This window comes from Anser cygnoides, chromosome 3 (genome assembly GCF_040182565.1).
Source record: "Anser cygnoides isolate HZ-2024a breed goose chromosome 3, Taihu_goose_T2T_genome, whole genome shotgun sequence".
In the NCBI taxonomy this organism is placed as follows: Eukaryota; Metazoa; Chordata; class Aves; order Anseriformes; family Anatidae; genus Anser; species Anser cygnoides.
The window spans coordinates 91,362,654-91,375,395 of NC_089875.1; the positions used below are offsets into that span (position 1 = coordinate 91,362,654).

The following is a 12,742-nucleotide window of genomic DNA, read 5'->3' on the forward strand; positions in this document are numbered from 1 at the left end:
GGCATCACCAGACACTTCATCAGTTTCCTCACTCAAGTGGTTTCTAGGCTATCACAGAGGAGCTGACAAGATTTTTAGCTGTTAACTTGTATTAGAAGTCAATGCATCGGAAACAGTCAGTCCAAAATATCCACAAAAGATGTCTTCACGTTTCAATGATGCCTGCCTTCAAACTCCGATGGACCACCGTCCAGCCATGACACCCCCACCCCTTTGGCCACGCTGCTTGTAAATATTTATTTTAAAAGCACAGACTGTTACTGCTAAGTATTTGAAAAGCTGGCATCGAAGTCACAAATGTCAAAATCCGTCAATGTGAGATGTGTCCAAAGTTACCACCATCCTTCCACATCTGTATTTTGTCTTTCTTTAGAGATGCTAACCTTTGTACCTTTGTAAGTACGGGAAATGTGGCATGGCTATAGCTGCTACACAAACTGCAACAGAACAGCTTTGGTATATGTAAAACTCCCAGCATACTTTAAAGCGCTTACTGCACCTTTTTTTGCACAGGGAATTAGGAAACAACCACGTGGAAGGGTGCTGGGTTGCAATTCTTTGAAAGCTGTATGCTTGCTTTTGTGACTACTTCAGATACACAACATGATTTTATACTTTGATTCAATATCAAGCAGGAACATTAATAGCTTGGTATTTGCTAATTCTCAAATCCACTTCCTATCAATAGGAAATTCAGACCAAATTGTGCATGCTAGCAAAAGCACGCAGACCCAGTAGCAAGACCAAAATACCTACAAGGCAGGGATACAGGAAGGATGCAAGTGAGCAACACTCTCAAGAAACTGAACCTCGGCATGTGTGTTTATTGTCCTAAGTTCCCCAAAGTCTGTAAGGGTAATTATGCTGTCTGCAAGGACTAAGGAAGACCCGAGAACTCCACACAGACAAAATGGCCATGGGAATGGCTTGGCCATATTAGATCTTCAATACTAAATAAGTTCGTGACTTGAACGATGACAACAGGACTGCAGTTGCCACACCAGCCAATTTAGTTCCTGTGTCATGATTTGACTTTGCTGGGAGGATCACCATTTCAACAATTCTGAAAAACAGTTACACAAAGTCATCTGTGATTATGGCAAACCTGCTTACATCTTAGCTATGAAGGTCTCCTTTCCTTATTTCTTTTCTGATGACTGGAAGCCAGCGGACACCATATGCGTAATCTGATCCACCGTTCATCCACAACCGTGCTTTAAGATACGTGCAAATAAATGTATTTGCACACAAGTACCAAGCTTCTGGCAGTGTAAAGTATTCTGTTCATTTGAGGTCATTCTGGACAGGCAGTTCCAAAAACATCTCCCAAAAAGCTGTTTCAGATAAATTTAGGAATGAACAGTGCATAATTTTCACGCAAAAGGATTTTTCTAGAATTAATAATTTAACGTTCTCATTTTCTCAGTGAGGCACATGTATTAAAGACAAAATCTTATATTCCAAAGTGGTTCCGTTTCCCTGAATGTAAAAATGTTTAACATAAGATTTTAAATTTTAAATTTAAACATAATCATTTAGTAAAACAAACATTTCATATGTTAGAGCATTCACTGGGAGAACACATTTGCAAGAGCACGTTTTCTTTCCAGTATTTAATAACCTGCTTATAAATTAGTACTATGAAAACCCAGGTTTTCATCAGATCAGTTGAAAGCTGTTTTAACACCTATACATATTCTCAAATAATGTTATTTGATAATGTACCTACTTTCAACCTCTTACTGAATTTTAGACTAAAAATGAGTATTTCCTTGTCTCTATCAGTGCAGAAGCCAGCCATTTTGAATTACTGTTTACAACATAGTTCAACTCTGGAATAATATGAGATCCTGTATTACTAATTTCTCAAAAACATAATGGTTGGAATATTTATATCTATTAAAAAGTGATTCCTAAAACATTTTTCCACAATGAAACTAGGAGATTCCAGAATGTGATAAATTTCAGGATATAAAAAAAAAAAAACAACTGTTTTCAATCCTGTATATCATTTGTAGCAATATTACTGTCTTCATTTAAATATATGCATGCAGGCATACACAAACTTGTGTTTCAGTGTAGTAGTTCACATGTTGGATATTCTCAACCTCAGTGCAGCAGGCCATTGATTAGAAAGCACTTTCTCCTTTCTCTCCTCACTTTAAAATACTTCTATAGTATACAAAAGATCGTGCGGTGGAGTTCTGAGTTCTAAATTATTCTAAGAATATTACTTCTTACTCAGCTTTTGCTGCCTACCATTAAAAACTGATGAGTAGAAGAGATGGAAGGAAACGCGCCTGGAGTCTTTTCTGGGAAGCAGTCAAAAAAACAGATTAAGTTATATAGGCCTGCCCGAATATTCTTAGAAATTTATAGCTTTAACCACCAGAAGTCTTATGGAGACATCACAGAGTTACTTGGAAAGCACTTTTAATCAACAGTACACCCATCACTTCGTCCTCATCAGTAGCTGCGGATGAAGCACAAGACGTGGCTCAACCCTACGACAGTAGATGCTGGTTTTCATTGCTGTTCCTATCTGTGGTCCCAAACTTGCTCTTTCTACATTTATGACAATATGACAGATAGTATCTGACTGCTGTCTGCCATGCTGTACAACAGCAGATGCTGCTTCTGCTTTCAGATTAGGAAGTCTTGTTTAAATTTGCTAGTAGAAACAAAAGCCATTTACCAGGATATATTCAGTAAGTGAAGGGTTTACCATTATAGTGCTTTTCTGTATACATTTTACTTGTTTCTGACACTACAATTTCCAAGTCATGCTGCCTTTTGTTATGAAAGCTTTAATACACAGCATTAATATGTGGTATAATTTTCTTTGCCAACAGTGGAAGTGACCAACAGAAGAGATTCAAAGGCACCGTAAGAAGATTTATTCTTAAACTTTGCATTATGTTTCTGAAACTGATTCCCCCGTACAAGCAGACAGATATGCAGCTTTTGGCATATCCTACTCTACCTCCAGCCACGTCAGATGAATGCCCCACACATCTCATTCAATTAATGATAGCTTCCTTCCATAATGATGCCTTCCTTCCATTCTATTAATGATACTGTATTCTGGTTTATTGTATTAGATCTTCTTTCCAGCAGTACATTAACTATGGTATATCTAGGAGTATCTTAAATAAGCATGAAGATTAAAAAAAAAAAAAAGCCAACATAATAAAACTCAATTTCTCCTGATTATTTGTAACAGCTTACTACACTGATTAATCAAGGATGTGCAATTAACTGGTTTATAAAAGGCATGTCTAAACACAGTAAATGGTGCAGAATACATAAAATGCACTTTCCTTTTTTCTCATTATTCTGTAAGGTAAAATAGTTTAAAAATATTAACTTCTCACTTTTTTCTGTATTCGTGTAATGCTGAAATAATTCAAGTGGCATACACTGACAAACAGAATGGCCCCAGATTACCTGCGTAATAATATTCAGGAAAAAAAAAAATTCTCAAACATTCTCACTATCCTACATAGCTATATTTTTTTACAAATATTTCTTTAAATTGTCTTTATTTCTATTGATCTGACATAAGCGGAGAGAATTCTTGTAAGAGAAAACCCCAAGGCACCAAGCAGCACAGAATGCAAGATTAGCACCACTGAGATGGAGAGAGCAGTGACAGTGACTTAACTGCTGAACAACTCTGGTTTACATGCTGTGACTTTCAAACTGAAAAAATGTTTCCTATAATTCCCCTATTAAAAATTAATGTTATAAAATCCCATGCTACCGATTTTGGCATTAACTTCCAAGTGCTCACATTCTCAATAGGGCACTCGTGTTCAGTGTGGGCAAGATCCAACTAATTGTAGAGATCAATAACAAAAAGGAGCAGCAGTTTTAGCCTGCAGAAATAGGCTGTGATTTCTCATAGCCTGGGAAGTAAGGGAAAGAATTTGAGGTAGCACGGCAAGAACATTAACTATCACTATTGCTTGTGAAGAATGTACGAACATTTAGCTTGTACACGTCTGTTTCCCACCTTTCTGTGTCTGCGGATTACTGAATTAAAATCTACATTGAAACAAAAGGCCAAAAGGCACAAATGTTTATGTAGCTGGATCATCAAAAATTGAATTTCCAAACACTATCTCAGTAATAGCCTCCTGAACAGGATGAACTCAAGGAAACCATACGAATCTATTTTAAAAGCTCAGAAGAAATCCTTGGTGACTGTACTATTTTTCTGCATTACACTTCTGCTGCTATTACAAGTTTTAAAGATGCAATTTGCCCAGGCATATTACCTTGACAATTTTGCATTTTGTAAAGAAAAATAATAATAAAAAAATATTTCCAGAAAATTATATTGTCTAGCTATAACTGCCTCTCATTTTCTCAGGGTAAGTCCTATTACACAGGATTAGGTTTACCTTCTGATGAGGTCACTATTAAAAAAAAGTACTGGAGACAAAAAAAAAAAAAAAAAGCAATCACCCAGAGGTTAACTTAATACCCAAAGCTACTCTTTACTCAAGAAAATACTCCACAAGAGGCCAGGTTGTTTTGAAAGACAGAATTCTTCTAGCATGAATCGTGATCCATTAAAATTACTTAATCTGCTATTACAAGTGATTCTGATCCATCTAGTGAAAACTACTATCGTTCTCCATTTGCAGAAATAAAATCCTGAGGGAATGAATCACTGTTATTAGAAATGTGTCCACTCAGTAAGAAAAACGAGCTATACAGTCGTGTCCACTCTATTATTGTTTGATATGGCATATATATTGTTTTGAAGTGATCTCTCTTTTAATACTATCTGAACCAACAAATTAATAACAAGTAGTCCACTGGAGGAATTAATTAGAAGACAAATCTCCAAATGAAATATGCAGGTCTGCTCTCATTAATCCATCTCATTTGTAGCTCAGCAGACTCTAAGTGATACTAGCTTATTACTCTGCCTTTCAATTTGTTACTGAAGAAGTCTTTAACACCCCCTTCTCTAAAATCATTTTATGCTACAATACAAATTATAAACTTTGCCCTTTGTGTATGTCGCTATGCTTCCTTACAATGAAGAACCACAGCTGCTGAACACAATTATAATTCTCTTTCTCGATGTGATCCGAGTTCATTACTGCATCATAAAGCGGCATTACCAAGATTCTTTTCAAACAATAACTAAAAGGACACAGAAGTCTGACAGCCTCAGAACCACATATTGATTAAATTTTAATTCTTAATTAGGTAGTCGGTCTGGTAAAGGAAAAGAAAGGGGGACCAGTTTTCCATGACGTCTGAATTACTTTTGTTTTTAACAAGTTCATTCTATATCCATAATCTAACTTCTACTGTGTTAATTAAGATTTGCTTGCCTACAGTAGCAGATTACTTGGGATGAGATACGGACCACAACACACATGCATAACCAGTACAAAAACAGTATTTCAGAGCTACTCTGCACACAGAGGGAAAATAAATTGCGTTCTGAATGCCAGTGTAAATTCTAAAATAGGGAAGACACTTTTTGCTTTGTTGTAACATTATTACCTTAAACCCAAAAGTGTTTTGTTTTTTTTTTAAGAAAGGCAACAAAACATTTTCCAACAAATTCCAGGTTGTACTACAGACTAGAAAAAATAATTACATTTTAAAAGCTTATCTGCCTCATGCAATACCCTGTAAAAACTATGTAGAAATCTAGAATAGTTTAAATTGAATATACTAATATCCACTCCCAATTCATAAACAATATTCAAATTCATAAACAAATAATTCAAACAATAAAAGGGATTTAAAGTAATTATTGTAATATTTTGTTTTTCTAGGTTTTGTTTCTATCCAATGGGTAAACACATATATTATAGAAATATGGTCTTCAACAAGCAGAGGAAACACATAAAAATTACAGTAGCATATGAAGATGTTGCAAATTAAATTATTAATGTCCGAAACAGTTTATTTACAAGACAAATTGATGGCTACCTGCCAGTCAAGAAAACAAAAGATATATCACATAAAACTGAATGACTGTCACAGTCAGTATATGACAAAGCAGTGCCCAGTGTATTAAATTTTACAAGATACTGGTCAGTTGCAGTGAGACACTTTATTGTGCTTTTAATTAAGATAGGGATTTTATGATATAAGGCATTTTAGAGAAATACAATTCAGATTACCTCAGCATTTCAATTAAAAAGTATGCTTGTACCATAAACTCTGAAATTCCACCATCCGCAAGCCCTTTGAAGATCACTTTGATAACTTCCCCTTCCCACAGGAGCTCATTACTCTCCTTAGCAAAACACAAGTATTGATACACACACGTCCCCATGGCATTTTCCTTTATAGTTTCAAATTCAGAGACTCAATCTTACGGTTTTCAAATTCAGCTAACAGTATCAGTAAGCAGACAGAATATTTATTAAAATATAAAATGATGTATCTGTGTTTGACAGAAAAACAGGTAATTATTTATTGCTTACCAAGTCCTAAAAGGTCAATAGTGGGTTCTGATGACTTTTTTGGACTTGCTTTAGCTTCTAATTGCTGATCCTCCTTCTTCTGTGGCTTTAGAAAGAAAAAAAAAATCACAAGTAAATTTTCTGAAAAGTATAAAGTGCTTAAAAATTCCCGTGAAAGATGCTGTTCCAGCATCAGAAATAAAAACTCTTTTCTGTATTTGTTTATTGTAATGAATTTGATTTATAAGGATATAAATTACAGTTTTGGTCATAAAGGGCAAGGCGTATTACTCTAAAACATTATCCTTATTCCTTCACTGATATGTAATCAATTTTTAAATAAAACTTCCAGGATAAATTAAAAATAAATTGAAATCTTAAACTGAGCCACCGCTTATCATGCACCAGCCAGAAAGCTGTCTATACTCATGTATTGACTAACTTCAGCATCCAAACTATGCCGTTCTGCATCATTAAAGAGAAAAAAAGTTCAATTTTTTCAAAAGCTTGTGGTAAAAATTCAGAAGCAGTCTAATGACAGACACTATTTACCCTTCTTGAAAACAGTATCTGCAGAATGTGCTGACTTTGTAGATGCTTTATAGATGCTAAGCACAGATGTGCTTCCACACAGATGTGTTTTCACAGTCCTTCTTTGTAAACCTGAAGGCAAGTGACACTATTTGTCTTCTTTGGAGAAGGAAACTTCTCATCTTTTCTTGCCAAGAGACTTCAGAACGTAAGATGGTATTGACATGAACTTTGACTACGAAAATGACTTCATAGATCTATTTATAGTTCTTCACATACCAGTACCAGATTGATCATCCTAATCCATCTAAACATCACTTTTTAAAATGAATACAAACTGGTTCACAGTAGTGACATAGCAAATGTATCCTCTTCTATGTATCTAATATGCCTTTACTCCATACTTAATCACAAAAAAAGCACAGCTGAAGCAAACTGGTCAATCTTTTGCACGGCTTTTAACTAGAGCCGATTCTTGAAGGATAGCAGAAGAGCACTGTCAGGCTGGGCACTGGGCTGAGATCAAGAAAATGTGCTTCGCTCACACCTTTATCATCCCGATAGCTGCCTTTGACAGAGCCACTGAGTCTGCTGAGGTGCTGAAGTCCTTAAATCTTAGTATTTAGTATTAGGAGAATTTTACAGTTCTGTAACATATTTCACTGCATGGGTATGGAGTTATCTTTGTATACATAATCCTTTCCTCTCCTGCAAATTAGGAATAAAGAGTAAATGAGGCTGGTGTCTGTGAAGAGCAGTGAGGGAACTCAAGACTACCCAAAACCCAACATACTACTGACACCCCTCTGAAACAAGCAAGTATCCATTGAAAACCTCTAGGAAATATCTGCAGTGACAGGAAACAGGAACCTGCACACCCAAACCCATCCCTGCTCATCTTTCAGAGAAATATTGATTTGCTCTAGCAAAAAAATCCCTGCATGCAGTGTGCACAGAAGCATGCAATGGGCTAAAGAACTGCATAACAAGGCAGTGAAATTGCTTTAACTTAGTGTTTCATTTAGTGACCTGCTTTAATTTTGTAGCAGTGTCATATACCTTGACAAAAGGCTGCTTGGGACTTCTGCTGCACTAAGATTCATCTCAGTCTATTACTATTACCAGTCTGCTAGAATATCACAGCAATTATTGTTAATTATTGACACCACTAATAGATTAATTACTCTTTGTAGTATCTTTTGGAAAAAGGCTGCATAAAAATAGGAGACAAAGCAGCATCAAATAAATAAAAAATAGCATAAAAATCTGCTATAATGGAGTCATGTATAAAGGGACAGGTAGGCAGTATTTGTGTATTTATTTTCAAGCGGAGTCTTCACAATTACTGGGGCTACCATTTTAAACATATTTCAGGCTGGCATAGCAGTATGTGTGGCTTTATAAGTGAAGTACACAGTTTCAGCAATTTCTGGATATGTTTACTTCATATCATATATAAGCAACTTCTAATTGAAAAACTAAATCTTTATGGTACTAGTCTATACTCCTGAAACACTGTCCTTGCAAACAGCAGAGCATCAAAGGTCTTCCATACACAGGCCTTAAATTTCCATTTTTCACAGTTGTCACAAATGGGCACTACACTTTACTTTAAGGTTGTTCTCATTTTCAAGCATCTATTGAAACCAAGTAATGTTGTAAGCTTTAAATTATTCTGAGATAACTGAAAGCAGATTATTTGCAAGTGTCATTGAGAAAAACCCAACGCCAGAACAAGCTTCTTGGAAGTCAATTATTTTGCACCCCCCGTGCTATCAGCTTGGTATCCAACATGACTTGGAATTTTCTGCCCTAAGAAAAACCTAGCCCCTGTTTTGAAGAGAGCAACAACAATCCATTGAAGTTATCGCTTGTTCAGCAGGTATTGCATACTTCAGCTCTTTATACAGCTCCTCAGATTGGCAAGTCTTGCAATTTTCATCCATAAAGCAAATCTCTTCAGTAGAGAAGCAGGGAAACAAATCATTATTGAGACCCAGTATGGCTATCATGATTTTCTGCAATTGCGCAGATAATATCTAGCTGAGATACAGTAATCCTCCTCCCATCCCCCCCCCCCCCCCCCCCCCCCCATTATCTTTTAAAATTTTACTTAAGTACGTTCTTCTATCACTGCTGTCTTTAAGAAAGGCAAGGAGGATGACCAGGGAACTACAGGCCAGTCAGCCTCACCTCGACCTGTGGGAAGGTGACAGACCTGCTGGTCCTGGAAACCATTCCTAGGCACATGAAGGACAAATGTGGTTAAAAAGGAGCAGCACGGATTCACCAAGGGGAAGTCATGCTAGACGCATCTGATAAGCTTCTGTGATGGAACAACTAGCATGGTAGAAAGGGGAGAGCGCAGCATGCTGTCTGCCCAGACTTCAGTAAGGCCTTTGATGCCATCTCCTGTAAGGTCCTTGTGGAGAAGCTAATGAAGTGCGGGCTGGATGAGCAGACAGTGATGTGGCCTGAAAACTGGCTGAGTGGCTAGGTCCAGCAGGTGGTGATCAGTGGCACGAAGTCTACTTGTAGGTCAGTAACTAGTGGTGTCCCCAGGGGCCAATACTACGTCCAGTCACGTTCCACATCTTCGTTAAGGATCTGGATGACAGGGCAGAGTGTGCTCCTCAGCACGTTTGGAGATGACACAAAACTGGGAGGAGGGTCTGGTACACCAGAGGGTCATGCTGCCATCCCGAGGGACCTGGGCAGGCTGGAGAAATGGGCTGACAGGAACCTCGTGAAGTTCAACAAGCAGAAGCGCAAAGTCTTGCACCTCGGAAGCAACAAACCCAGGCACCGACAAGCTGAGGGCCAACCAGCAGGAAAGCAGTTTGGCAGAAAGGGCCCTTGGCAGCAATGTGCCCTTGCTGCTAAGAAGGCTAACGGTATTCTGGACTTCACTAGGCAAAGTACTGCCAACAGGTCCGGGGAGGTGATCCTTCCGCTCTACTCAGCGCTGGTGAGGCCACACTTGCAGTGCTGGGCTCCTCAGTGCAAAAGAAACATGGACAGACTAGGGAGAGTCCAGTGACGGGCCAGTACGTTGATTTAAGGCACTTCTCCTACGGGGAAAGGCTGAGATAGATGGGATTGTTCAGCCAGGGGACTGAAGGGAGGCTGCACAGAGGATGAAGCCAGGCTTTTTTCAGTGGTGCCCAGCGCCTGGACAAGAGGCAATGGGCACAAGCTGGAACATAAGAGGGTCTGTGTGAATATCAGGAAGCACTTCTGTGCTGTGCTGGTGACAGAACACTGGCACAGGTTGCGGAGTCTCCCAGCCTGGAGCTGCTGGAAGCTGTCTGGTGAACTCTTTGTTCAACCTGCTGTTCAAAAGATGATCTTCAGAGATCCCTTCCAACCTTGACCACCCTATGATTGTCTCAAGAGAAAGATCACGTAGAAATCATCAGCTGTTTTATTTGCTCTTGCCAGACAGTTTTGCTAAGGCTGAAAGCCTTCCATGCTTTCAGGCACCCTAACATTGTTTTAAGTTCTCAATGGAAGCGGCTAAAGCAGTCTTCTGTGGAAGAGTATAGGCAAGTAATTCTTGGCATAAAACACTGATTTCTAAAGTGCTCATCCATCTTAGCTGGTGTGATGCTGAATGCACAGAAACCACTGCTTTAGGATTGGTTTTATACCAATGAGTTCTCTCATTTATAAGTAATCGTTCCTTTGTATTGGATTTTGTTTCATCTACTAATAATCCGGTTGGAGGCTGGTCACTAGTGGAGTCCCCCAGGGCTCGGTACTGGGGCCAGTCCTCTTTAATATCTTTATCGATGATCTGGATGAGGGCGTCCAGTGCACCCTCAGTAAGTTTGCAGATGACACCAAGCTAAGTGCGTGTGTCGATCTGCTCGAGGGCAGGAAGGCTCTGCAGGAGGATCTGGATAGGCTGGAGCGATGGGCTGAGGTCAACTGTATGAAGTTCAACAAGGCCAAGTGCCGGGTCCTGCACCTGGGGCGCAACAACCCCAAGCAGAGCTACAGGCTGGGAGATGAGTGGTTGGAAAGCTGCCTGGCCGAGAAGGACCTGGGAGTATTGGTTGATAGTCGGCTGAATATGAGCCAGCAGTGTGCCCAGGTGGCCAAGAAGGCCAACAGCATCCTGGCCTGTATAAGAAGCAGTGTGGCCAGCAGGTCTAGGGAAGTGATTGTGCCCCTGTACTCGGCTCTGGTGAGGCCGCACCTTGAGTACTGTGTTCAGTTTTGGGCCCCTCGCTACAGGAAGGACATGGACGTGCTCGAGCGAGTCCAGAGAAGGGCGACCAAGCTGGTGAGGGGTCTGGAGAACAAGTCTTACGAGGAGCGGCTGAGGGAGCTGGGCTTGTTCAGCCTGGAGAAGAGGAGGCTCAGGGGCGACCTTATCGCTCTCTACAGTTACCTTAAAGGAGGCTGTAGAGAGGTGGGGGTTGGTCTGTTCTCCTACGTGCCTGGTGACAGGACGAGGGGGAATGGGCGAAAGTTGCGACAGGGGAGTTTTAGGTTGGATGTTAGGAAGTACTTCTTTACCGAAAGGGTTATTAAGCATTGGAACGGGCTGCCCAGGGAGGTGGTGGAGTCACCATCCCTGGAGGTCTTTAAAAGACGTTTAGATGTAGAGCTTAGCGATATGGTTTAGTGGAGTACTTAGTGTTAGGTTGAAGGTTGGACTCGATGATCTTGAGGTCTCTTCCAACCTAGAAATCTGTGATACTGTGATACTGTGATACTATAGCCTATTCCTGAAGCTCTCTCTGAGAGATCATTTTTAGTAACTCCTCTGAAGATTGCTTCAGCAATGAAATGGAAGTATCTACTGCATAAATATTATGTGATATTCATTTTCCATACTTAATAAAACTGGGAAAAAAAATCAAGTTCAACAGCAGCAGAGGTTACAGTTGCTATGAGGATCCCAAGAGGCATGCCAGTATGTATGGGATGATATGGAAAGGTGAGTACTATAACAGGAGTTGAGTAAGAATGGACTGAGGTCAAGAATAGCTCTTTCTTCTATTGTCTGATCAGAATTTCCCTTTATTATTCTCTGAAAAGAACGCGTGATACATTGAGACTGATGCAAATGCTACTCCTTTATAGAATACCTGAATTTTGGTTTAATATTTAGGAGGTAAACTAATTGTCAGAACCTTAGATAATCACAGTACCTGTAGTGGCTGCCTTTTAGTAAGACAAACATAGCTGTGTGCTTAAAACTGATCAAGTTGCTATCATGGAAACAACTCCCTCTTCAAGTTTTTGCTCTCATTCTGTTCTCTATTTACTATCCAGTGATGAGTGACTCCCAATTTTATTCCCAAATTAATCTCCATCTACAATAGAATAAAAACATACCATGACAACGTAGCACTAAAACTTTATTCACAAGTAGCCCTTAGGTAACAAAATAAATAATATTTTAGTATTTAAAGAGCAAGTATTTAAAATTAGTTGGGAACTTTCCATAACTTTACTTCCAACAAACAAAATGAGCAGTTGAGAAAATATCTTCTACAGATAATAAGAAACATCTCTTTCCTGTTTATGTAAAATGGAAATACAGAAATGACTATATGGATCTTAACTTCCTCACACCTTCACTAGAAGTTAATTGGCTTGAAATTAGCAGACAGAACATTAGATGCTGGCAATCTGCATATGCCTCCACTTTGCGACTTGGTCAACTTTAATATTATGTGCTAAGATGCTATCACAAACAGAATTCTTGTCCTAATTGCTGTAAAAAGCAGTCAACTGTGGATAAAATCAGGCCA

The 12,742-nt window shown here is 39.0% G+C and overlaps 1 protein-coding gene across 4 annotated transcripts in view; it reads right to left on the reverse strand.

Moving 5' to 3' along the window:
* Positions 1–12,742, reverse strand: part of SMAP1 (small ArfGAP 1) — a 92,632-nt gene that overhangs the window by 15,135 nt on the left and 64,755 nt on the right. For all 4 annotated transcript variants that reach the window (XM_066994724.1, XM_066994726.1, XM_066994725.1 and 1 more), the window contains one exon: positions 6,465–6,549. In XM_066994724.1, the coding sequence (XP_066850825.1) occupies positions 6,465–6,549 (85 nt within the window). The remainder of the gene's footprint in view (positions 1–6,464; positions 6,550–12,742) is intronic.